The 26,727-nt window shown below is 38.7% G+C and overlaps 1 protein-coding gene across 5 annotated transcripts in view; it reads left to right on the forward strand.

Annotated features, from left to right (window-relative positions):
- ETV1 (ETS variant transcription factor 1) overlaps positions 1 to 25,507 on the forward strand; it is a 67,683-nt gene extending 42,176 nt beyond the window's left edge. For 4 of the 5 annotated variants that reach the window (XM_050892051.1, XM_050892052.1, XM_050892054.1 and 1 more), the window contains 6 exons: positions 9,904 to 9,971; position 10,637; positions 12,381 to 12,449; positions 16,049 to 16,218; positions 19,987 to 20,088; positions 22,672 to 25,507. In XM_050892051.1, coding sequence (XP_050748008.1) covers positions 9,904 to 9,971; position 10,637; positions 12,381 to 12,449; positions 16,049 to 16,218; positions 19,987 to 20,088; positions 22,672 to 22,893 — 632 coding nt within the window. In that variant the 3' untranslated portion in view covers positions 22,894 to 25,507. Of the gene's footprint in view, positions 1 to 9,903; positions 9,972 to 10,636; positions 10,638 to 12,380; positions 12,482 to 13,725; positions 13,739 to 16,048; positions 16,219 to 19,986; positions 20,089 to 22,671 lie in introns of those variants that run through there. The other variant, XM_050892055.1, reaches the window with a different exon arrangement.
- The last annotated feature ends 1,220 nt before the right edge of the window (positions 25,508 to 26,727 follow it).

Below are 26,727 nucleotides of genomic sequence, written 5' to 3' on the forward strand. Positions count from 1 at the left end.
CACATCTGTACACTCCATAAATTGCAGTCAACAACTGTGGTCTGTTGATATTTTGTCTTGTTACCATCTGTTCTCTAGAAACCATCATTTTTCCATCCTTGCTAAGAGTACATTAAATAACCCCTTAGGAAACATAATGTATTTGTCACTGAATCATTGATTTCATTTTTCACCTATGGATGTTCAGGGAAGGAGGAATGCCAGAGTGAAAAGTCTTTTTTGCATGGTATTTTATTGCAGCTCAGATAAGAATACAGAAACATATTTTAAAAGTTCATTGTAATACACCGAGATGTTCCTTTTGGGATGTTTTTGAAAGAGCCTCATAAAAGTTCATTGCTTTTGTGCACTATACTTTTATACTTTGTGGGAAGCTAGTGAATGAAAAGCATTATTATAGAATGATTATAAGTCTATTAAAACATGACATTAATTATGACATGGGAAATGGCAGATCAATTAGTTGTAATTGTAATTGCAGGTATGCAATTTCTACTGCAAAATGTTTGAGATAATGGAAAAAGAAAAATGTCAACAGAGTAGAAGCTCTTCCTTATCCATCCACACTTCTAGAAGTCACAGTGCATCATACATGTTCAATCAATCAGACCTTACTTTCTGCCATGGATTTTTTTTTCTTTCATCGCTGTCAGTCAGATGTATTTAGTACTTGATGCTGTATCTAGCAACTTTAAGCACAAAGATGCAGCCAAGGACATATAGAGCTTTGAGGTTTTGCATCATTAATGAATATACTCCAGAAGGCTTCCCAAGACCTTTGTTTACAAGGGCTAATAGCGGGCATTCCTGTACAGTTAGCGCTTCTAGAATTCAGTTTATGTATTCAGGTACTTAAACAAAAAGACCAAACTTGAGATACGTCATCTATTCTGGGCTTTATTTTTAAGCAGGATCTTTGCAGGCTTGATCCTCCCTACTTGATGTGATGTATTTGCAAATATACTAAGGTATGACTCTAGCTATGTGTGTATCAATTAATGCTCAAAATCTAGTTTTAAAATGGCATCTTAAATTATTAAGTTTAAATCTCATATTTTGTTTTGCCCAATTGAAATAGTTATTTTGGTTAGAAAGTTCTTCTGTGACCATGTCTTTGGCAACTTTGAAATTTGTCGCGCAGCGGTGTTAGAGATAAATAGAGGAGGAATTGTTGCTTGCGTATACTCATTACTGATTGCCAGGAACTTATCTGTTGACATCTAGATGGATTCAGTCTTTCCTGAGCAGGTTAGAAGCATTAGCAGGGCTGTTCTCACAGCTACATTTCAGGGTAGCCTTGCGGTTAATACGCTTGAATGGACTTTAGAAAATTTGAATTCTCTCCCTGTCACTTCCAAAGTTTTCTTCCAAGATACTAGTCACATCACGTAAAGAATGAACTATCCAGACAGAATTATTAGCCTCCATGTCTTGCCTTCTGAGTTGCTCATCGCTTTAATTCCTGAGGCCTCACAAGCAATAAATACCTGTGTTGGCATGTGAGAATGGATGGGGAACTGCCCCTCTGTTAAGAGAGATGAGTGGAGGCAGAGACACACATCAGATATATATACCCGTTTATTTTGGGTACCCAGTTAGGACTGGATAATTTTTAAAGAACATTATGTATTACATATGTTCAAAGCTTAGCTCCTAGGGACTTTCTTTGTGTTTCTAGGCGAGGAAGTGTATGGGAACATCAGATTAGGGTCCCTGTGTAGGCACTGCAAAAATAAGAAATACATAATGTGAAAAATCAGGCAGAAGCGACGTGACTACTTTGGAAAACTTCTTTGGGGCTGGAATGGTCTTTGTTGGGGCCTAAAATTGACCATTCAGCTGTATTAATCTTGAGGTCATCTTTTCCTTTCTTGAAATGTTCTGCCTCATTAAGTACACAACTTCCAGCCTCTGTAACAAATGAAGCAGGGGCTCCACCTGCAAAGCTGTTTACAGCATGGCTCTCCCTCCCCCAAACAGTTTTGACCTGTGCACTCAAGAGACAAGACTGCCGAGGCAAAAGGCTGTATCATAATTCATTTGCAACAAAGGAGTTGTATCAAGGTTGTGCAGGAAGTTGTAATTATGGCACAAACCTCCTGAGTTTGCTCTTATAGGTATAGGATGTTGTTAGCATTCTACCATCCATGTTATAAATGTGTATTTGCCTAATGACTGGGAACAGAATAAAAAGCAAGAGTCCTTTCAAATACCTGATGTGGTGTTTTTTGAAAAGCAAATCAATGCGAGTTAATGTGGAAAAGATCCCTAGTAGCACATTCTTCCCTAGAGATCAGCTGACATGTCCTTAAATTTGGGAGTTTGCAGAACAGCGTAAGAGAATGTGTTGAATTAAAATTTCAAGGGAAAAAAAAATTAAACTTATTTCTTGAAAGTATATTTTTTTGCAGATTGCCTTTTTTTTTCTTTTTTTAAACAGCACTTGGATATTCTATTGTACTTCTTGGAGGTAAAGTTTAGACATTTGGAGATGCTAGTAGGAAGGAAAAAAGGAAATCTTAGCTGTCAGTCAGAGTCAGTGCAGGTTTGCTTTTTCCAGGATATTCTCTAGTGCATTGACCAGTGCAGCATTTAAAATGACACAACTCATGGTGCTTCTACTACTGTCTTTAATTATATTGGCTAATTTTTGTACAGTGCTTTGGAAACATAAAGCATTATATGAGTGCTAAGTATTATTACTGCAATTATTCCCCTGGAAGATTATTTCACAGACTAATAGACTTCACAGTTAAGAAATATTTCTTGATCATAAGCCTAAATTTTCCCTTTGATCAGTTCCATTCCCTTGCTCATAGCTACACCTCTTTGGCTCATCCTAAACGTTTCGTTGGTATTAACATACCACCTCTAAATCTCTGTAGACAGTTTGCATGTATACTCTTAGTCTGTCTGTGTGACTCGTCGAGATCTTGCTTCATAAATCCTCCAGCTGCTTAATCTTTTCCTCAAATTCTCTCTAGGTTTTCTTTTTCTTTCCCCCTTTTTTTTTTTTTTCCTTTGGTCAGGCTGCAAATATTTGCAGTCTTTTCAAACATAGTTTTATAAAATGCTCTGTGAAACAGAACTGACTCCATCCTTTTCCTGGATATGGTGCTTCAGTACACGCATCTCAAAACTGCATCTCCTTAGGGCCTTAAAGAAATTCTTTTACACAGCAGTACAATTGTTCTCAATGAAAATCCAGCTGGCATAAAGGCAGGAGGGGAGAAGGGATAGGGGTTTGCTCTTGAGTTCAGTAGGTTTAAGAAGTCCCCTCTCCTCAGTTTTGGTTTTGCAGTTTTCCTGAGTCTCACTTCTTTGGTTTGAAATATTTCACCCTCTTGTTTCAGGAGCTTGTCTTTGCTGTGTTGCTTCAGTGAATGAGCATGGATTTTGTTCAGTAGTTAAGCTGCACTGCACTTTGTACTTGCTCTTAAAACACATAAACACAAATCTGCTGTTGGTTGGTATGACAGTAGAAAATAAGAGCATCTGAGGGGGAAACTTGGGAAACCTGGACTTCAGAAGATTGCTATGAAAGGCAGAATTTTAAATTTTCTCTTGCTTCCCATCTAGCTGATTTCCTCTATTCACTAATTCTGTCTGAAAGAAATCTGTAGTTAGAACAGAATTCATTTTGTAATATTATTTTCATGAACAGAGGAAAACCTGAATACCAAGCTAATGTAAGCATATAGGCAGGAGACCATGCATCTATTTTTCCTTTCAAAGCAGACAATACGATCTGAAAAATTGTCCTGCAGTCCCTGTTTTTCAAAGAAATGGATAAATATCCTCTAAATCTACAGTTACAGTAAGTGGCACTGGCTAATGATTTGATTTGAGGATTGAGAGCGCAGTCTGGATTTACTCTTTGTGCATTAACGCAGGTCAAATGGACACAGGCTGCATTTTAAATCAGTAATGGAAGGCTGAAGCCTGCCTTAAACCAATCACATCAGCCTTACCCAAGACCGATTGATCCCGAGAGACTGAGCCCTGTGAGCATAGCTTTTATATGAATGGACTCTGTGCAGCCTGAAGTTTCATTCATAAAATGGATGCTGAAGGGGGAAAAAAAAAAAAAAAACAACCCACACACGCCAAACCCTGGAATGTCCATTTATGCGGAGCTGAAGGGTGTAGTGTTCCTTCAGCTGCTGCTTTTGCCAGTTGCCTTAAAGTAATGATTAATGCTCCTTGGCCCTGCCTGCCTGTAACCTGACACCATTTATGGCCTTGGTGTGTTTCTAATGTATAGTGAATGAGAAGGCTACATTCTCAAATCAGAAACATAAACAGGAACTGGTTGGTCTGAATTCCATTCAAATATGTCACTTCAGCCGTGCAGTGTTTGTCCAACTTCGATTTTACAGGCAGGGGATGGGGCGGGGGAGAAAAAGCAACACAGACATTTTTGCATTGAGATTACCGACAAAAGGAGCGAGGGAGAGAGAAAATACTGCTGTCTTTTGTTGAATTCAAAGGGAAGCGATGTTTAAAATACATTTTACAGTTACTGAGGTTAATAAAAGCAAATACATGATTTTAAAGTATGCTCAAAAGATCAGCTCCATGTGGAATTTCAATTCAGAGCTGAATGTATGAGCCTTTGTTTTCCTGTTCTGCTGTATAAAAAGTTACACATCGCCTAGACAGGCTGTTGACATCTGGTCTCAGAAAATGCATTAGATGTTGTCATAGATCTAAAAACCAAAGTTGTGGAAAGGAAGCTGTTTGCTTAAGGTTTTTTTTCTGTATGTGTGTAATAATTCCACTTAGACATGAGCTGGTGGGGCCAAATCTAGTTCTCCGGTAGGTTTTTGTCAAGTGAGATGCAAGAAATTAGACTTAACAAATTTTAATTAGCTATTTTTTAGAAGGGAATGTATGTGTATCTATGAGTGCACATATTGTAGATTTACTTTTTTTTTCCTAATTGCTGGTACGAAGGCTAGTGACAGACAAAATGATGAACAAAACCTTCCATTCTGAACGTTTTTAAACTGCATAATGATTTGGGAAAAGAATGCTTAATTTTTAGGTTAATTTTTAGAGAAGATAGTGACTCTATTTTCACCCATATAACTTCAGTGCACCTACTTTTTTCGTGCTGAACTTGCTACTGAAAAAACAGTGCTGACTTTTGTATTGCCAGGATTTTACCAATTTGTGGGACTCTGTTGTAATTACATAGCTTCTGAGAGAATAGTGCTTTTAAAGGTGTTTGAACTAAAACCTGATACACCAGCATTTGAGTTGTGAAATATGCTCAAGCAATTCCTGTATAGGGAGATTGTCATTAGTTCTAGTATTTCTATCTGAATGTCTCTTTTTGGAGAGACATACGAGTTTTAATCTAAATGTGTTCTGCAGGCTTACAAAATCATAGGTTTCATGATTAAAAAGAATCATTTGCTACTTCTCCCTGCAAAACACAGATCATGCATTTTTCTTAGTGATGCCTGGTGCCATCTTAGCCACTTGTTGCAATCTAGTTTGAAGAATTGCCTTTCTTACCTAAAAAGCCCTGTCCTTTTTCCAGTGGTTTCAGTATTGCTCTTCACCCTTGAGCTGGTCGGAGCTTCTCGGTTGTGGTAAACAGCTGCTTTCCACCAGGAGGCTAAATGCGTTTCAGTGGTGGATGAAGCGCTCCTTTGTAAACAGTTTGTCAGTGCTCTTGGAAATCCACGAACAGAAAAGTTACTTGCAGCGTGATTGTGATGTTTTAAGTTTGAGGCCAAAAGTATGATGTGTTCTAGCTTGAGCATTTTATTTTAAAAAGGCTACCTTTGTCTCTGCACTTGGTAAAAATCTCTCCCACTGCACCAACCACCTCTCCATGTACCAGAGAAATGCTTGTATTGCTCAAGTAAGCACTTGGTGAAGCTCTGCAAGGCACCGAAGGAGGACTGACATGCTCACAGTGTGTGTAGCACAGGGTCAGGCTGACACGAGTGAGTGGCGCCTGGGAGCTAGGTTCGTCCCAGCTACCTGAGGGGCTTGTGCATGCCCTTCTGTGCCCGGTAGCACAAAGGGAAAAAATCTGCATGTGCTGTGTTTCTTGCCTATGAGAAGACAAATCACACAGTCTGTTTGTATAGATATACCAATTCTGTATTGCTGAAATAGGAGCCAAAACCCATGTAATTACTTTTCAGACCAAAAGGACAATTGAGGAGGATATGGTGTAAGTTAAATTACAGGACTGGCTGTATCCGCTGCCAGTGGAGTCCCTCCAAAGTTTTGGGGAACAGTTCCTTTTGGGAACTGTTCTTAGTATGACTTAGTTGGTAATAAAGTATAAATCGGAGAAGTAGGCGGGCAAACAGTAAGAAGGTTCCAGTTCTAGTGTCATGACTTTGTTTTATACCTGTAGGGAAGTAGGCAAGTTTCACATATGCATTGAGGTATTTGATGAATTTGAGTGACTTGTTAGCAGGCTTGCCGCATAAGGCAGGCGCTCACCAGTACGCCGTACTGTTCACCTGAGCTGCCAAGTGAAGACCAAGGCCAGGCAGGTAGCTCAACTTCTTCACCCACCCTGTTTCAGATTGTACACTCCTTGTAAGCCTCGGCCTCCCCATCTCTCTCTACGTGTAAGTATGTAATGCAATGCCTCTGTATCACACTGTGCTTTGTCACATGCACATGGGTCGTGCCCTGGGCCTCCAAATCTTCAGGTGATGTTGATAAAGTGACCTAAAAAGTAATTCAGAGTTAGAGTAATTCAGAATGTAACATAACAACATGTCCTTTAGTTAGGAAGGCCACGTAAGGTCAGAAACAGGAACGGCTGAACAATAAATCCTGGTTGAGGTTTCCAGTTCCTACTTTGCTCTGCTTCATTCAGCAGAAGACAGTCACTTCATCCCGTTGCCTGCAGAAGCTTCATCTTCCCTGTGTCTCACATGGCTAGGGACGTGGGCTGAAATTCTGTTTGTTTCTGCACAGGGTGTGATTATGGGTCTGAAACCTGTTCCTTATCTCTGAAAAACAATCGGAAAAGAGAGTTTAAGGATTCCTTACCCACTTTGAGTTATACAGGGCTGAGACAACCTAAACCTTTAAATTCTGATATGATAATTAATATGAAATACTTCATTACCAAGGGACCACTCAAGTGTCTTACTTGATAATGAAACCTAGAACCTGTGCCTGCTAAATTCAGTAGCAGATTTTTCTTGTCCTGAGGAAGTCTGTTTAGTTTTTTTCTGCTTTGATGTGTTTTGATTGAGGCACAGTGGAGCTTATTTCCAGTATTTTTCTCTGTGAGAGTCCCAGATGAGAAGGCATTTCTGCAGTGTCTAGATTACACGTAATTTTAAAACAACACCTACAAAAATGGTTTCAAATCAACATGATGTAAGGCCATATTCATTGTTTTAAGATGACTGCTATGTTGCTGTTAGCAAGAGGAGTAATGAAGAATGACCTCTAAGTATTCCAAATTCATAATAAAAGATAAATTAATTTTTTTGTGTCTCCATATTTGTAGTTAGTTTCGCCTTTTTTTTAATGGGACTCTGCTGTTCTTGAGATGATGTAACTGTACAATGTGAATTACTTCATTAAAAGTCTGAAATAAGCTTGTGGTGTGTCCTAAATCCAGGCACATTTTTCTTCAAAGACTGAAAATTGCTGAAAGGTGATAGAATCAGTCACTTCAAACACTTGGGTCCTGCCCTGGAAGTATTTTATGCCTACTTCTGTCTTATTTGTTGTCTTGAAACAATGCTTTAAGGAGAAGAAAACATATAATTGCTCTGTAATTTCTGCACTAAAATGTTTTCTTTTGAAGTAGCTCCGCTTAGCTTGTAAAAATACTTCTGGGTCTTAGTCAAGCATTTAGTACAATTTAAAACTGCAAAGCTAAATTTCATTGGTTGGACTTTTTATTAGATAAGGTAGAAATGAAAGCAGCAGGCAATTTAATTAGCAGTAATTTTTCTGGGCAAGTCATTACTTTGATGAACTTCAGAGCAATGTTTATGGCTCCTAATTAACCATGTTAGTCATTTGATTGAATAATCACTTTGGAAATGTTTCTACAATTTGATTAGAGTCTGACCCACTCTGATAGTCATAAATTAACTGATAGCACTTTAGGATAACAAGACTCTAGTTACTTTACGAGAAATAAACTCTTCCTTGCTGTATTTTTCGGTCCTCTGTGGACTGTTTAAGCACAAGCTAACCAGAAGATTAAGTAATGTTGGTACAAACAATGCTTGCCTTAAAAAGACTCCAGATGTTAATTATAATTGACTTAGGAGCATGGGAGATGAAACCCCAAATTGGCTAAGAACACAGCTTCTTGGATGCATGCGTAATTCTTTATTCCGTATACTCTGCTGTATCACTTTGCAAGAGTGGAGTTCATGAGTCAAAAAGGGTTTTGCTGCCAATACTAGTGAATTTTTACCTAAAATAGAAAATAGCATCTGTTTCAGTTCTACAACTTCCTCTTTTTTTACGTAGATTTTTCCATTCTCCTTAGAATTCAGTCTACTTGGTAACATGAGTGATTCCTTGCAGGTGAACAACTACTTGTAGCCTTGACTTCTAGTCTACAGAGCTATACTTGACTCGGGTGATCACTGAATCACTGATTCCTGTGGTTGCTCAGAATAGCTGCCTGAGACGTTAGAGATTCTCGAGGCCTGAGCAGGCAGGCGCTGAGGGTTTCATTGAGAGAGGAGGTAACGAAGAGTTCAGCACAGATGTGCAAGAGAGACCGTGGACTGTTAGAGGAAACTTATTATTACTGCCCTATGTTTCACTTGTTTTGTGAAGTCAGTGTAAAACCTCATTTTCTTATCCTGCCAAATCTTTGATACTCATCACTAGTCAGTGAACAGTGAAATCTGGAATCACAGTCTGAAAGAGTCTGTAGGCAGTGTTGGAAAAATAATGTCTGCTCTTTTGACCTCTGCATCTCTTAGAGTTACAAGTTACTGGTAACAGATTGCATAGCTTAGGGTAGGAGTTTATCACAAGATCAAATAGACTTTGTTAAGCAAGACTTTTGATATCCAAGAAGTGGGTTAAACATGGTCTAGAAGGGCAAACATTTATGGTGTATTTCTGTTTGCAAGTCCCTGTGCACAGGATGTGGCTACTTGGGGACAGTGCAAGACACGAGGGAAAAATAAAAAGACATTTAAAGAACACCATTTTCATTAGTTCTGTTTGTTTTTTCTCATTCTGCTTGCAGATTTGAGTAGAAGTGGGGAATGGCAAATAAATGTCTGTATTACTTAGAATGTGCGTGGTAATTTTTTGGGGGGGGGGTGTCTTTGTTTAAGGATGTACAGGTGGAGGGTGAAATTGATGCATCCTAATTTCTAGATTAAATGCTTAGCAATTGCAGAAAATTTCATTAACCCTTCAAATCCTTAACCGGAGTCTAAAAAGCAATATCCTACTCTAAATTCACTGACATTCCTTGTATTAATGTAGAGTTTATAAGTCTCCAGTGTGATTGGCAGGCTTTTCTGTGTAATTGATTAAAAATGTTAGGTCAAATTAGTTATAAAGATAGATATATAAGCACAGGGTTTAAAATATTCGTACTGTCTTGTGTGGATTTTTTGGTCTGTGAATGGTCGAAAGTGTAATTGTCATGGGAGTCAGCTTTTAGCAAAGTTGATTACAATAAGGGTTTGAGTTCAAGTGCCTATGTTAGATGGGATCTATGATCCTCATATTATGATTTTTCTCCTCCACCATGCCTTGCGTGTGCTGCTCTGAAATGCTGACCGTGTGTTGACAGGTTCCCCCTCGCTGTAACTTGCATCCTTTTTGTTGCTCTTCTGCCTACAGCCTGTCTCATTGATAACCTGCACACTTTTAATTCCAGACAGTCTTTTGACTAGCATTGTCGTCTTCTCCTTTCAGAAGTGCCTAGCTGCCATTCCATTTACATGAGGCAAGAAGGCTTCCTGGCTCACCCAAACAGAACAGAAGTTAAGTTTTCTATTATGTATCACTTTTGTATGAGAGAAATGTAAAAAATTAAAAAACCTGGAGGGATTTGGGGTTCAGTGGTTTAATTCTGCTGCTGGGAAGGCTCGCATCATCTTTCTTTCCCTTCCCAGTCTCAAGTTTCTGATGCACTGATCTTTTTGTAGCTTCTTTTAGTGCCACAGGTTGATCCGGATAGAAGCTATTTTATTATGAATTTACTCATTCTGCTTTTCAAAGCCTCTAGCAGTTGAAAGGAAGAGACGCTTAAAAATTTGTTCATTTCACCCATTCTGCTCAAGAGATGTTTTCCAGGCTATTGGTGTGACAGGCTTACTTAACTGTTAAGTAATCCATTTTATACTTTAAATTCAGTGAAGGTTTTTGGCTTTTCCTTTTGTTATGACTTTTGCAATGTTTTGGTGCTGCTTAGGCCCAAATTGTACAGCCTTGTGATACATACCAAAACTCAATACTCAGACTTCAGTAGGGCAGAGCTTAGATCATTCTCAAAATTAATAATTCTGAGTAAAAGCACTTTATATGTATTACAAATAAGAGGGCCAACAGAACTAAGAAGTAATGACCACTGAAAGAGAGGTTGTACCCTCCTTTCTCCTTCTTTGGTGTGTCTTTCTTGTCAATATATGATTTTTTGTTTGTTCAGGGTTTATTTGTTTTTCTTCCAAGGGGTAAATTTCACAAACGTGAGGGAAATTGATTTTGAGATTGATGAGATTTGAGACAGATGTATGAATCAAAGTCCTCTAGTAAGACTTCATTTACTAGTGAAAAGACACCACTGGAAAGATAACAAATCTGGCTAAAAGCCCAACTGCTTCTGGGGTGGAATAAAGGCAGAAAATAGGAATAAAAGGTAGTGTTTAACAAGGAGGGTGAAACAGGAGATGGACATTTGTAACAGTCTTGGTATATGAAATCATATGAAGTATAGAAGCTTGATAAGGGAGGTGAAAGACATCAGGGAAAAATCCACAAACTGCAGGGCTAAGGTCAACAGATTTGAGTTTTAATCACAGCACGGATAGGGGAAAAACGATCTTAGCCATGTTATGCGCTCATAAGTACTTGGAGGTGGTAAAATTGTTATGAATGACGTAGAAAAAGCAGTGATGGTCAATAAATATTTGTTTTCTGTATTTGGAAATCAGTCAACATGATTTTATGGAATAAAGGTCATGTCAAATCTGATTCTATTCTTTGCTGAGGTTAAAAGTTTGATTGATAAAGATACTTCTATCGTATAGTTAGACTTTTTATGGCATTCAATGTGCCACTGCATTACATTCTGATTAAGAAGTTAGCGCAAAGCAGTATCAATAAAGTACACATTAAATACATTAAGACCTGGCCAACTGACAGATCTAAAAGTGGCTGTCACTGGGCAATCATCTCTGAAAGGATTGTTTCTATTATAGTTCTGTAGGAATTGATATCAGGAGTGTTGCTATTCAACATTTTCAGTAAAGATACGGGACAAAGTTAATAGATAACTTTATGGCACAAAGATAGGCAGAGTGGTAAATAACGGGCAGGACAGGGCAGTCACAAAAAGCGATTTGAATTGTTTGGTAATCTGGGCACATTAAACAAAATGGTTTTTTAATATGCTGAATGTAGACCAGGCCTATGGAACCAGGAAACGGTACATTGGAAAAAATGATTTTGAGATGGGCCTCCTCCTCCTAGGCTTCACAGTGGGAAATGAGCCCAACCAAACATTGCAACCGTATGGCAAAAAGGCCTTCTGTAATATTTGCACAGTCAAAAGGAGGGTCATAGGGAGGCAGGGGAGGAGGAGATGTTTTGTCTCACTAAGTAGCACTGGTGAGGCTGATGCTGGTATGCAATACAGTTCTGGTTAAGCAAAACATTAAAATAATACTGAAAAGTAGGAGTGTGTACAGAAGAGAGTGCTAGAAAGAACGCAGGGTTGCAGAGAGTGTCTTTTAATGACAAAAATTAAATTTTACAGGATGATCTTAATTGGAAGAAACATCAAGGGGGGTGACTTCTGTGACTGTGAGGAGGAAATACCAAGCAGGACTTTTTTAGTCTCGCAGGGAGAAGACCCGCAGGAACTAATGGTTAAAAGTCAAAGCCATGCTAGTTCAAACAGGAAATGAGACAAACATTTTGGAATAAATCATAGAGAAAAATGGGTGCTTTTTCATTTTTGCAGGTGGAGATTTAACAGTCTTTTGGGAATGCACACATTAATTAAACACCCCTGTACTGAGGCCAAAATGTTGCAATTGGGCGGTATGTAAAGGATGTGGGATATTAATCTGATTCCTCTATGACTTAGTGTTCCCTCTGGCATGAAGCCTATGATCTCTTCTTTCTCCACGCATCTTTCATATAAACACCTCTCTCTTTTTAACTTACAGGCTGTATGTATGAAAAGGGACCTAGGCAGTTTTATGATGACACTTGCGTTGTTCCAGAGAAGTTTGACGGTATGTATGACACATCTCTCTTTCTTTTTTTTGTGTGGGGAGATAAAAAAGGAAGAGATGAGGGACTCTTCTCTGTTGCTGATCAAAAAAGCTCAGTAACGTTCCAATTTAGGATTCCTTAACACACCATTTGCGGTGCGCCCAACCAAAGCTGACCTTTGTCTCTTGAAACCAAAGTCTCCTCTTCAATAGGATGTCGGTCGACTTTTGCCAGCGAAAGATGCTGTATCCAGAGTTGCAGCAGAGGAGCTCAGTTCCTGTACTGTTGAGAAGTAATAGGAGGATTTCCATTGCACTGATGATCACATACCACTTGTTGTTTGAGATTTAATGAAAACTGTTCTTATAATTAACAAAATGGCGGAGAAAGCAGCAGCTTTGGTTTTACTGAGGATTAAGCCTCTTGTCTCGCTGTCTGTGAAGTGATGAATAGTGGGGAGTGAGCGTATAGGGCATTTTTGTGTTTGTGTCAATGTATTTGCACTAGGTTAAACATTGTACTAGTGGTTTATTTTTCAATGGGATTGATAACAAATCAATGGTCTTTTCACAACACTATGCATTACAACAGATTTTTTTTCAAGAGGGATTCTGAGGTCAATTAAAATAAATGGCCCAAATTATCCTCAGTTACTCTGATGTAAAATCAGTTTCCTGGTGTAACTCAGTTGATTTCAGATTTATTTCATTATAGACAAAGTAGATGGACTCAGTATTTCTTGCTGGTGACTCTGTTAGTCTGCAACTTTGGGAAGTAATTTGGAGACCAATTGCTTAAATTTGCTAGAGTGGCTTCTTTGTGTTAGTGTATGTATGTCCAGCTTTATTTATTTTAGCAGGAAAGATTAGATACTTTCTGATAAACTTGTGAACAGCTCTGTGACCATAGCTAAAAGTAGAGCTAGAGAACTCTTGGGGTTTTTCTCCTGCTTTATTTTGTTTGTTTTCGCCTGAGAATCACTTACATGGATTACAAAACTATTGCGTGTCTAGCAGCATTTTTTGTTTGCTGAAGAATGGGAGACTCTAAAATGAAAGTAACCCAAAGAATTACACATTCCTCAAACGAAGGTATCGCATGCATTTCGGAGTTGATAAGGAATAGCAAGAAATAAATAGAGGATTTTAAATAATATTAGACCTAACTGAAGATTGCTCGATCCAGTATTGCCTTGTCACTGGATTGACACGTTCACTGAAAGGGTGATTTATTGAAAGTCTACTTTATACCCTGGCTTTGGAATGTATGCTTTTTTTTTTTTTTGGCTTTTAAAAGCACATTGTGTCAGGTGTTTTGCTTCCCCAGAAATGATTGTGGAGCTGATCTGTTTTCAGTAGCAGTGGCAAATTCATATTTACATTTATGGGAATAGCATCAGTCCCTCTACTACAAGAAGTTAAAACTCTTCAGGAGTAGCGTTTGTCTATGTCTTTCTTGAAAATCCTTTTTGTTTGTTTGGGTTTTGTACAGGGAGGGGAATGAAAATGGAAAAGAAATACAAACAAAGTAAAAGAAATAAATGTTTGGAAATATTTGTGCTTGCAAAGCAAGCAGTCTGCTGCTAGCTTCTATGACTGTCCATTGAGAGAACACCTTGTACTCTAGAAGATTGATGTTGTGATACAAATAGGTGTGTTTATACTTGTAGCATGATGACTTTTGAGGAAAAAATAGCAGATGTGTCATCATGTTTTGGCCAGTAAAGCAAAAGTGGAATAAGCCCAGGACTGGTCTTGGTGTTTCAGAAGTAGATTCTCAGCTGCTTCGTTTGAAATCAAAGTTTGGCACAGGCGAAGAATCTGATCCTCTGTAATACTGCACTTGCTATTTGCACATTGCTCAGCTATCATTAAAAGAAAAATCCTGTCCTTGAAAAAGAAGGCCTTTCAGGACTGGAACTTGAACCTCACATAAACCAAAAAGCCTTGTGTTGATTTATTTGTTTTCCACAGCTATTGACTCAATTTTTTTTCCTGATTACAAAAGGAAGTGCTCCATTTTCAATGTTATTATTCTTACTTTCACTACACAGAGCTGTTCTGTAATGGCCATCAGAGCATCCTAATGTTGTGGTTGAAGGTAAAGTCCTGGCTTTCCGTATTAAACAGGTCTGTCGTGGTTTAACCCCAGCCAGCAACTAAGCACCACGCAGCCGCTTCCCCCTCCCCGCTCCCAGTGGAGTGGGGAGGAGGAAAAAAAAGTAAAACTCATGGGTTGAGATAAGAACAGTTTAATAAGTAAAATAAAATACAGTACTAACTAAGAATTATAATAATAATATAATAATAATTGTAATGGAAAGGAATATAACAAAAAAAAAAAGAAATAACACCCAAGACAAGTGATGCACAATGCAATTGCTTACGACTCGCTGTATGATACCCGAGCAGCGATCTGTGCTTCCTGGCTAACTCCCTCCCGTTTATATACTGGGCATGACGTTCCATGGTATGGAATACCCCTTTGGGTAGTTCGGGTCAGCTGTCCTGGCTCTGCTCCCTCCCAGCTTCTTGCACACCTGCTTGCTGGCAGAGCATGGGAAACTGAAAAATCCTTGACTTAGGGTAAGTGCTACTTAGCAACAACTAAAACATCAGCATATTATCAACATTATTCTCACACTAAATCCAAAACACAGCACTGTACCAGCTACTAAGAAGAAAATTAACTCTATCCCAGCTGAAACCAGGACAAGGTCACACTGCTTATTGAAGGATATTGCTGTTCTGGTAGTTGAAATGAGGAGTTTTACCAGCATATCAAGGATTGCTGTCATTGTGTGCAGAAAAAAATACGCTCTGCTTCAGCATCAGACCTTTCAGCTGTTGTTGTTTGCATGAGTTGTTTAGTATGAATATGATTTTTCACTGGCAGTTTGTGGAACAGCTAGGAGAATATTATTATTGTTGTTTTTTAAAATCTTCCTCCGAACTTGAAATTTTAGAAAAATTAACTTACTGCTTTTCAGGGGGAATACTAATCTAATATGTAGATATGAGTAAAAGTAATATGTGCTTATATGCAAGTCCAGTATGCCACAGAGGAACTTGCATATCTGCAGGATTTGCATACCTATACATAAAGCACATGATGTTTAAGTCCAAGTCAAATACTTTGTCAAATTTTCCTTAGAGGCATTTGCATGCAAAAGAAGTTTCACTCAATAGGGTTTTGCAGCTTTATGAAGCATACATTACATTTCCAAAACTGGGGCTTGTGCAAGTATAGTACACAAACGCAGTACTTCAGACATCAGAGTTGCTTACAAAAATAGTTCATGCTCTTTCAGATAGAGGATATTGCAAAATGGTTTGCAAGCGAGATTTGCATGTATCAGAAGTAAATGGGGATAGACTTAGGGAGACTTCCATAAATCATGACTGAATTTAGGTACTTTTTAGTATATTAATATGTTATTGTAAGAGTGTTTACTGTTAACGGCAGACAGGGGAATGTTGCATTTGTGGGTGGCTAGGTAGTAAGAATTCTTTCCCTCTGTTGTATTAACCATAATGATTGCTTTGCCGGTTTATCTGACAAACTGAGTGATGATGCTTTTTGCTCATTGCTCATCTAACGTTGTTGCTATTCTGTGCAGGTGATGTCAAACAGGAGCCAGGCATGTACCGTGAGGGACCCACATATCAACGGCGAGGCTCGCTTCAGCTGTGGCAGTTCTTGGTAGCTCTTCTTGATGACCCATCAAACTCTCACTTCATAGCGTGGACTGGCCGAGGCATGGAATTCAAACTGATTGAGCCGGAGGAGGTGGGTTAGACAGACAGCATGCCCTGACATCCACTGCCCTGTCCTGCAAATTTAATAGTGGTCCTTTGGACTTAGGCCTTGTTTTCCTTCAATATTTTGCTTCAGTAGCACTTTAGAAAGATGACAGAAAGGACTGGCAAGGGAAGTGCTTCAGTTAGGACAGAGGTGTGGTTAAGCGTAGACTTGATTCCTAGTCCCACAAAATAATGAAAATATTGCAAGTACTAGAGTTACAAAATACTCAGCATTAATTGTGGGGCCCGGATTTTTCAGAACCACTTCATGGATAGAGCTGTGTTCCAAAATCCTTTGAAAACTTGTCCCTGAATAGTCTTTCAACACCAAATATTCTTCAGTGTGAAGATGAGGGGAACTTGGAACTTTTAGGCTGTAGAGTGAAAGACCCCAAGTCTGACAGATGGTAAAGGAGGAGGTTAAGATTGTTAGGCAGTAAAATCCCATCAAAATTATATAAACCCCCCCTCTTTTTAGAGTCTTCTTCAGAGTATTCCTGCTTATCTGTATCATTAGATTGTTTAGTGCACACTTAGATCCTAGGCTTGCAAACACTCATGCACATGCACAGCTCTCCTGAACCATGAAGGACTCATGGGGTAGATAAAATTACTTGTATTCATGAACATTTGCTGAAGCATGACTTAGTTCACTTGTGTGATAAACAGGAATAAATTGAACATTTTATTACATAAACTTTTTTCGACTAGGCAACATTACATAATCCTGTGTTCTAAACAGCCATGGAAACTGGAAAATCTGGTGTGCGTGAATTTTATTGTAATACTGATGTGGATGATTTGATTAGGGTTGTCAAAAACCAGTATCATTCTGGTTTACTTTTTTACCCCTTGGACAGGGTTGGGTAATAGAGGAGACCGCTGCAAATTTTCCATCAGGATCCCTTCTGAGTTAGAGCTGAGTAGAAAGGTTCAGGGGTGTAAGGCTGCTTCTGTGTTCCAGCAGCTATTTCTGCTGTTTGCCATCCATCTGCTGGCATAAGCAATCTGAAAGCTTTCTTACATTTAAGTAACATCATCTGCCAACAGCCCTAAGGGAATAATAGAGTAGTTGGGGACAGGACTGATGTCCCTTTCCTTCCCGACATGGTCTGGCTGAGGGGCAGGTTGCTGCAAGGACCCACGTGCTGGCTCTCATTTGTTCAAGCATCCCCCACCCTAGTGATAGTCACCGTGGCAGATCCTGGCATTGTGCATCTGAGGATTTGACCACGGAACAGTCTTAGTTGATTTGATACCGAAACTTTGCTGGCAAGTCTGCAGCCTTAGCAGGCTACATGGACTTCTTAGCTGTGTGACCTGGCCCAGAACAGAGTGAAGTCTTTGGAAAGGCTTTTGTTTGATTTTGGTGAATGAGGTATCTAATTTTTCCCCCTGCCCCAGTCTCAGTATTTTTTACTCTCTTAGTTTTGTCTTGTGTTTAAGGTACGTCCAAAGTTTTTCAAGACTGAAGAGATTTATTGAAAAATGGTTTACAGCAGATGGTGCAAAAACTTTATAGATTTTATTAGCTAAGGAAGGGAAAGTAACAAAACAAAACCCTAAGGTTTCCTTATTGTGTAATTCCCTGAAGAACTGGATATTCTGATTTAAGTTAACCAGATCATCTGCTTGTCTGACTTTGTAGCAGTTGCTTTGTGTTTTTGAGCAGCACTGCATCCAAGATCTGGAGGAGGCAGACTACTTGAAACTTGCCTCACTCCTGTGTGCTCTTAGGGAGTACAAAGGTGCCTAAGTTGTTTTCATATGAATGTCATGGATCTGACAGAAACTGTTGATTAAAATAAGAATAGCCTATGGGAAGTTCCACACTTCTGTTGGTTGCCAAGTGTAAATTGAAGGGAAGTCAAAGCGCTTGTTGGTTCAGCTGTGGCAGGTTAGGATGTCAATGACATGACCTTTCCATCCCATCCCTTTCTGGAGGTTTATGCCCTTGTAGAAAGGGTGACAACAAAAATGAATATGTATCAGGTCCTTAAGCACCATAGTTCATTCAGAAAGTAGATAACTGTGAATTGTGGAGGCTAAGAATTGGGCATAGGTCCATTTATGCTGCCTTGTCACAGGGACAGAAACCTTCAGCAGGAAGGTGGGGTGGAAGGCTAGAAGCCTGAATCCCTTCCACAGAGCAAGACTTGACAAATGCTGTGCAGTTCAGGGACAGGAAGGCTCGCTTATCAAGACTACTTCTGGACCTGCTTGCTTATTTAGGAATCTCAAAATACCACACAATATAGCATATTCTCAACCATTATTTTGTTGTAGTTATCTTTGCTGTGTATTTATTTATTACGCAAGCCTGTTATGTTGGGGACTTTTAGGACTCTGATTAATGCAGAAGAAAACTTGGTAGGAATAAACAAAGGGTGATGTAGGCATGTGTTACAAAGATGAATAGGTGAATCAAGGTTACGCATCTAGGCCAAATCTACAGCTGGAATATATTGACATGATTGGAGGTATGTTTCAATACAGCTATAACATAGCTGAAGTTAGCAGAGCCATGATAATTTACATAAGCCTGAAAAGCTGCACCACTGAAAGGAAATAATGCTTTCAAAAGAAATGTTCAAAATTGTTGTCCAGATGGAGATCAAAGTCATGGATTTTGCTGTTGTTATTTAGTCTCCTTCAATTCTCAGTGCTGCATGTCGTCTGGGGTTTGCATGAAAAGGCTCCAGACACCTATGGGAAAGCTTCACAGAGCAGTCTGCAGAGAAGCTGCTTGGCTACTCTCTCCTTTTTCCAGAGCTGTCTGCATATGCAGCTCTCAAACATTTTTATAAGACGTGCTTTAAAGAGTTCATCAGCTCTGACTTTTTTTCCCTCTGGTGACATGATAGTCATTTGTACAGCCAGTAATTGAAATGTCACCAACAGCTGATTATAATTTCAGGTGGGGAATAAGCAGTTAAGCTCTTTAAACAAAAGGTCTTTTTGTCCAGAACTACCTTTGGCAATAAAACAGGAAGCGTAAAGGCAAGTAGAAATCATAAGTCAGAGCAGAAGGCATATTGTTCTCTATGGAATAGCTTCACAAGTTGCTTGCAACTCCCTTTTTATTATTATTTTTTAAGGGAAATTATACAACTGCAACTATGAAATTTTTGTCTCATTCTTTATACTACCATATAGTTCTTCCAAGCGATTACCCTGCCGCCTCTGATAATTCATTTTCTTTACTGAAGTCATATTTAAGACTGGGAGTTGGCTTTTAACTTGTATCTCCTAATATCAACATTGCTGTCATTCCAAGTACAGTCTGTGTTAATTCTTGAACTAAGTGTGTATGCGTGTGTGTTTAATATAACTTAGTGTTCTGACAGCAAGGAAAACACAAGAATAGTACAATTATCCACAGTATCAAACTAAAGAAAAGTTTTCATCTTTCATGAGAGTTTTCTGGTGGAACTTGATAAACATTTTTTGTCTATCATGTCTTTATATGGCTTTATTTTTTCATTGGTTTTCTTTATTAAAAACAAACAAAACCCCCAACGCTCCACCACATTTGCAAATAAGTCAGTCTGCTTCAAGTTTTATGGATGACTGCTTGTCCAATTAAAAATCATAGTAGTACATGGGAAATTCAGGTCATGGCAACCTTTTTTCTTGTGTTTATTCGTTGCACCTGCAGGGTTCCCCCTCCTCCATCCCCAAATAAAGTATCTGATGATAAGATCTACTTGTTAAATGCATTTAACAAATCAATGCTAATCCATTTTTGTGGCAGGTGGCACGTCGCTGGGGGATTCAGAAAAATAGGCCAGCTATGAACTATGATAAACTTAGCCGATCACTTCGCTATTATTATGAAAAGGGAATCATGCAAAAGGTGAGTAGCTAATTTTGTATTAAATTTTGCCAGTGTTGCATGTTAATCCATAAGTCAGTTTATGAGGAGTACTTGTAACTGCATTGCTTAGGTGGGTTTTTCATCTATTTAGGCAAACAGTAAGCTTTTTCACCTACCAGGTCCAGTATATGCATCAAGATATTTTTTTCTATGTAAAAAATGTCTGTGGTTTTAGTTCACACAATGCTCAACATGGTTATAGGGAAAGAGGTAACATTCAAAAATATCCAAAAGAGCTTCCTGGTACCTGGGAAAGGCAAACAGTAGAGTACAGTATGAATAATGTTTTGCAGATCTAAATTAGCTGCCCAGCGCTTGGGTACTTTGGTAAGTGCAAGATAGGGGAGAAAAATGATACCTATTAACATACCAAATACTTTAATATTTTACCAATAGTGTTGTAATAATACCATTTTTAAGTGAATTTAATATTTTATAATAGGCTGAATTATGAGAAATATTTAACAATAATTTATATATAACAGTATGGTCATGCTGACAGTATTCAACCTCTCCTTCTACTGTGGCTTGCTGATTTACATGTGTGTTTTTAAATCTTGCTATGTAGTATGATGTAGATTGACTGAGAAATCAATAGGAGAGACCTGCCTGCTGCATCTACAAAACTGGCAGGTGTGATCAAAGATCATAATGAACACCTTGTGCTGTAAAACTTGTTCCGTGTCTTTTCACATTAGTTTTGTGACCTGTGATGACTAACATGTTTAAACCTGTCATTTGCCAATTCCATGAATGGAAACCATGCTTTCAGCTCAAGTTACTGGGCAACTTTTCCAGTAGGTTTTGTGAAGTCTCGATTTGGAGTTGCCTGTTACAAGTTCTCTTGCTTTGATTATGGGATCGTTGTAGTGCTTTCCTTTTTCACTATCCAGGAGTCAACTTGGACAACATTGTGCACTAGTATTGGCTTATGGTACCTCAGTAGCGCAGTGCCTTATCCATTTTTGTGTGTCACATAACAGTGCAGTGAGTCTTTGTAAAGTGAACTGGAGACTGGCTCTGGTTGGGGAGAAGCAGAAACACTTGATTTTGCTGGTTGGTGCTTCAGGCAGAGGAGTTCCTTGTCGCAGGATGCAGCTCAGCTGCATAGGCAATTGTGCCGGCTGAGTTCAAAGGCAGCACAGAGGCAAGAATAAGTAGCAAAGAGAGTGAAACAAGTTGAAAAGGTGGGGATGGGAATACCATAAGGCTGAAAATGCTGCCCAAACCACACATCCATTTAATATGGAAAGTACTTCTGACAGCTAGCTTGCTACCTCTTAAACTCCTACTATATTATCTACGAGAAAGTATTTAACACACATTTTAAAAGCTAGTTTGGATGCTTATTTTTCTGACATAGCGATGTCTGAGATTTGCCCTGGGATCACCCTATCTGGCCAGTTAGGGTATATTAAAAACTAATGGTGGTTGTAGATTCATAGCAGGTTTCTTTACTGCAAGGTTTGTATGCACATTTTTTCCCCTTTTGAGTTAAGCAATGATAACAGGTTATGCAAATGCCCAATTTCTGAATGCAGCCTTCAGTCTGTCAAACTTGCTGACATTAATTTGATGAAAAAAATCTACTGCAGATATAGCCTCTACCAAAACTTTGCATTATTTGAAGAATAAATAAGCTGAAAATTTAAGGAGGTTCTTCAGGCTATTTTGCACCCATAAGAATAGAGTTAAGTTTGCAACACTTTGGCCACCTTCATTCACTCACTTCCAATGCTGTGCTAGCTGGAGTTGCAAGAAGCAGACGATACGATCTTTATTTTAAAATAATTTTAATAAACTGTGAGCATGCAACATGATTCATATTTTTTTAATGTAATTCGTTAAATAAGGTGCTTGAGGAGATGCTATATTGACTTTTTTTTTAAAATAAGACAATAATTCTGTATTGTTTTTATCATTCTTTAGCTTTTAGGAAGATGAAGCACAGACATTTAGTGCTATTTCTGAATAAGGGAAAACTTTAGGATCTTTGCACAAATTGTCCCTCCATAAGCAAATCCAAATGTCCCAGCTTTGCATGAGCAATTGCTAAGTATATATTAGCCTACGTATTTGCTTACAGTCCCTGTACAATCAGCATGCACTATAACTTAAGTGCTTTTATACTTAAGTATGAATCAATCTGCGTAAAGTGAAATTCAGATCTCTTATCATGCAATGTGATTCTTTTTTCCACTTTGCACACAGAGTGTTGGACTTAGTAATTTTATTTTGCCACTGTAGTGACAATTTGTTTACATTTTCCAGTAAGAACAGTTCCATTTGTGGTTAAGTATAGGAAACGATCACAAACAAATGCTTAGAAGTAGAATACCTAGTCCATCTTCCAACAGGATATCACGTGGCAAAATCAAGAGCGTTCTGCACAGTCTGCTTCTGCAGATCCCTGTTGTCTTTGCTAGGTCATTGCCTTACCAGTTCTGCTGCCGTGTTATTAATTGCATAACGAAAGTGAGTTCTTCACGAGACTATTGAACTTGGAGTTGCAAAACCATGAGGCCTTACGCTGCACCTTTTTCTCCCTTCTGTTGTCCTAAGGTGGCTGGAGAAAGATACGTCTACAAGTTTGTTTGCGACCCTGAAGCGCTTTTCTCCATGGCTTTTCCAGACAACCAGCGCCCCTTACTGAAGACTGACATGGAGCGCCACATCAATGAGGAGGACACTGTGCCTCTGTCCCACTTTGATGAGAGCATGGTCTACATGCAGGACGGTGGCTGCTGCAACACCCACCCCTATAACGAAGGCTATGTCTATTAACAACAGTGACAGTGAAGGGGATGTTTTCCCCCTCCCTTAGGCTTCTCCTCTTTCACAAGACCCAGAGGAGAGCTGAATCGACTTCAGTTTGTTTTTTAAATAGTACACTAAAAGGGGCTTTTCCTGTTGCATTACTCCTATGGTCTGCCATGGACAGCGCACTTTATTTGAAAGGGGAGGGTTGGAACCTAAACGTTATTCTGTGTAACAGGAGGAAAAGGGTGGGTTTGCTTTTTACTTAAGTTTGGGAAGGGAACATACAGGTTTTAAGTACAAAAAAGCTATATCATGTCTGTTTTGTTTCATATCAGCATAAGACATTGTACATTTTCTCTGGGTATCCGTAGTACAGTTAATTCTCATTGTGCAAAATAACCACTTGATGATGATATCAGCACAGCATGCCTAGGGCATTTGTTTCTTGCCATTCTTAACTGTCTTTCTGCAGTTATAAAAGAGAAGCAAAGCGTATACCACAGCATTTAATTTAGAAGCTTGCGGTGACAGACTTTGCACCTTGCCTCTGAAAACAACCAGATATCTCAAGCATTTTTCCTTTTTTTTTTTTTCTTTTTTTTTGGTATGGCCTCAAAAAAAGTCCTCTTTAATGACAGAGTGGCCATAAGTACAGTGACCAAGCAGCAAAATCCCTGACTTCAGACTACAAGCTGCATGCTGTATCTGGTGCCATGTTGCTATATGTATATGGCCCATGCTACGGCTTAGGCCTTTCAAGATCCATTTGAGGGTAGTAATTACATGTGGTAGGCTTTCTGATGATCATGTCAGCATTAAATACAAGATCATGATCGGGAGGGAGAAAACATTTTGAATCTTTCCATTTCCTTTGGTACATAAATAAGTTATTTAATCAATAGGAATTAACTGTACTAAGTCACATATCTAATTATGCTGTTTAGACACAGCAAGCACTCCTTGAGAAAAATATCCAATACACGAAATAGGTACTTTAGTAATTTTTAGACACGGTACCCATTAATATGCATTTAAACCTTTTACTGCTGTGTTATGTTGATAACATATATAAATACTAGATAATGCTAATGCTTCTGCTGCTGTCTTTTTCTGTAATATTCTCTTTGATGCTGAATTTACTATGACCATTTATAAGCGATGCTGTAACTACAGGTAGCATTTCAGGACAAAATAGATGACTTGAACCATTTATTGCTTAGAAAATAGCTTACGCCATAGCTGTGCTATAAGCAGCTTTTATGCGCATCCACAAATGACTAGTAAGCTTCAGCTTGCTAAGGAAAGCTCTGCAGAACCTTTTGTAATTTTCGGTGGAAAGGAGACTTAGACGAACTGTCAAAGAATACCATGAAGTCGCTGTATGACGTTGTAGTGCTGGCACTGATGTTACCAATCGACTTGTTTTGGACACTAAATGTAAATGTGATCAGGTATGCTCGGAAGACAATTTAAATTTTGAGGGTTTTTTTTTTGTTGTTGTTATTTTTTCAAATTGTTTTATTTTTTGAGAGGGGTAATCTTGAACACAAGCCACACATGCTATTCTGTATGTAAAACAAAAAAAAAAAAAGCCCTGACAAAAACCCAAAAGTTTTAAATATTTATGAGCACCTTTTCTGAAATATAATATTTCCTAGTTTGAAGGGAGGGCGAGGGGGTAAGATCTGGATTTCTTTTTTTGCCCAGTGAAATTTAAATAGGTGTCATATGGAGTACCTCATTTTCCTATATTCCTGAGAAGCGGGAGGAAAATGGATGCATAACCATATAACAACACGAATAATTTTCATCGTAATGGGTGGATTTCAAAGACAATCCTAGGTGGTGGGTTAATTTTCCATCCTCTGTCAGTTAAGACACTAGTTAAGCTATGAATATTTTAATATGCAATTAGTCAAAAGTAAAGACATAGTGGTCACTAGAAACCACAGGTGCATAAAAAACATTTGGGCAGGTACTTAATTTACTCAAATCCATAAGACAACGTATTTTATTGTAGGGAGTGTATATATGCCTTAATATGTCACCTAGTTCTGTCATCCCTAAGTCTCAATGGCACTTAAATTTTCGGTGATCAGCCCAGAATCAGAAGTCTAAAATTGCAGAATTAGCAAAAAGGAAAGGGAAAAGATTGAGTAAGATTGTTTTAAACAATGTGGTTTCCATTGAAATAAGGTTCAAATGAAACATGCTTTGATGAAAAGTCCTTGGATTGGTTTTGGTTCTTTAATGTCAGCACGGAGCGCCTCTTGCCTGTGGCAGGATGTGGGTATTTGGGAAAGGGGTTGGACAAAAAAGGAAAAAAAAGGAAAAACAAAAAAAAAAAAGAGGAAAAAAATGCATCAAATGTGTAATATTTAAGAAGAAATATATATATATATCTGTATACGGTAGTGACTCACTGAACAAAACAAGCAATCAGACCAACATTACATGATCTCTCAGCAGAAGATATAAAAGTCTCTCACTGAACTGATTAACCCTTTTTAAAATGTACCTAAGAGGTTTATTTAAAGTTTGTTTTTTATTCCACTTTTTTGTTTGTTTGGGGTTTTTTTTTGTTTGTTTGTTTGGGGTTTTCAGGTAGAATAATAAATCTGGCAGCTGATTTCTGCAAGATTGTTGTGTATTGGATTCCTAACCATTTGGACTGGAGAAGCACCTGCAGTAAGGTGGTTCTTTTGGAAGAGGAGATGATGGTCTGTTCCCAGTGCCTAGAATGGCTTCCTGCAAAATGTAACAACAAAAAAAAAAAAAAAAAAAAAGAGAAGTGAGGAGTATGTACAATTCATGTGTATGTATATAGGAGTTATAGCCAGGAGTTAGATTGCCAAAGCATCGTATTTGACTGACAAAAGGGAGGAGGATGGTCTATGTAAATCTAGAGAAAGATTGATTCTGACCAAGAACACTTACACATTTTCACAGAGCATTTTAATACCCTACTGAATTTGAATGTGCGGTGTTTGGGGCTGGGGTGGGGGTGCTGGGTTTTTGTTTGTTTGGTTGGGGTTTTTTTTGGTTTTGTTTTCAAGCTGTGCCACAAGTAGAGGGAAAATGCAGGCTTCACCTCTGTTTTTAGGAGGAGCTGTAATGGAGTCAGCTTGTGCGTGTTTGCTTGTGCATCATTTTGCTGCCCAGAGCAGTGGGCAGCCCAGGGTAGTGCTACTGTGAAGCAAATCCGGGAGGCATCACTGCAAGACCCGTGCCCTGTGGTATGGCTGTAGGTGCTCGGGTTTCCTCTGCCATGACAGTTCAGTTGCACCGGTAGCTGAACGGAGGTGAAATTAGATAAGGACTTGGCAGATCCCCTCAGAATCCATTTGAGAGAGTTAAGATTACAGGTTTAGGGCAACGCACAAATTTTGCTTCAGGGATATGACTTTCCATGACAGAGAGCCTAAGCCTTTTCTCTCCAAGGTCACACCAGTCTAACTTTCCCACACACCAACTACGGTGCAAATCTTAAAATTTCATTCTCTGAAAGCATGAATTTCATATGCTTGTCAGACCAAATCTGCCTGCTTTACTTGCAGTTGGCTGCTGTGGTAACTAGGGGAAATTGGGATACAGGATCATTAAGGATCGTTTTCTCCAGTAATTCCCTGTGAAGAGCCCTTTGCTCAGAATCTTTTCGTCTTTGGGATTCTCAGGTACCTGGGACTGTTGCCCTTGACACCTGACTGGTTTGGGCTGCAAGTCCGTCTTCACAGGGCAATTTAATCTAGTAAATATTTTTGCCTTGTTTGTGGTTTTGTTTGTTTGTTTGTTTTTTAATAGCAGGAAATAGATCAATGTGGGCAAAAGGTATTATGAGGAAATCTTTGAATTGTTAAT

The sequence above is a fragment of the Gymnogyps californianus genome, chromosome 2, assembly GCF_018139145.2.
Source record: "Gymnogyps californianus isolate 813 chromosome 2, ASM1813914v2, whole genome shotgun sequence".
Classification (NCBI taxonomy): domain Eukaryota; kingdom Metazoa; phylum Chordata; class Aves; order Accipitriformes; family Cathartidae; genus Gymnogyps; species Gymnogyps californianus.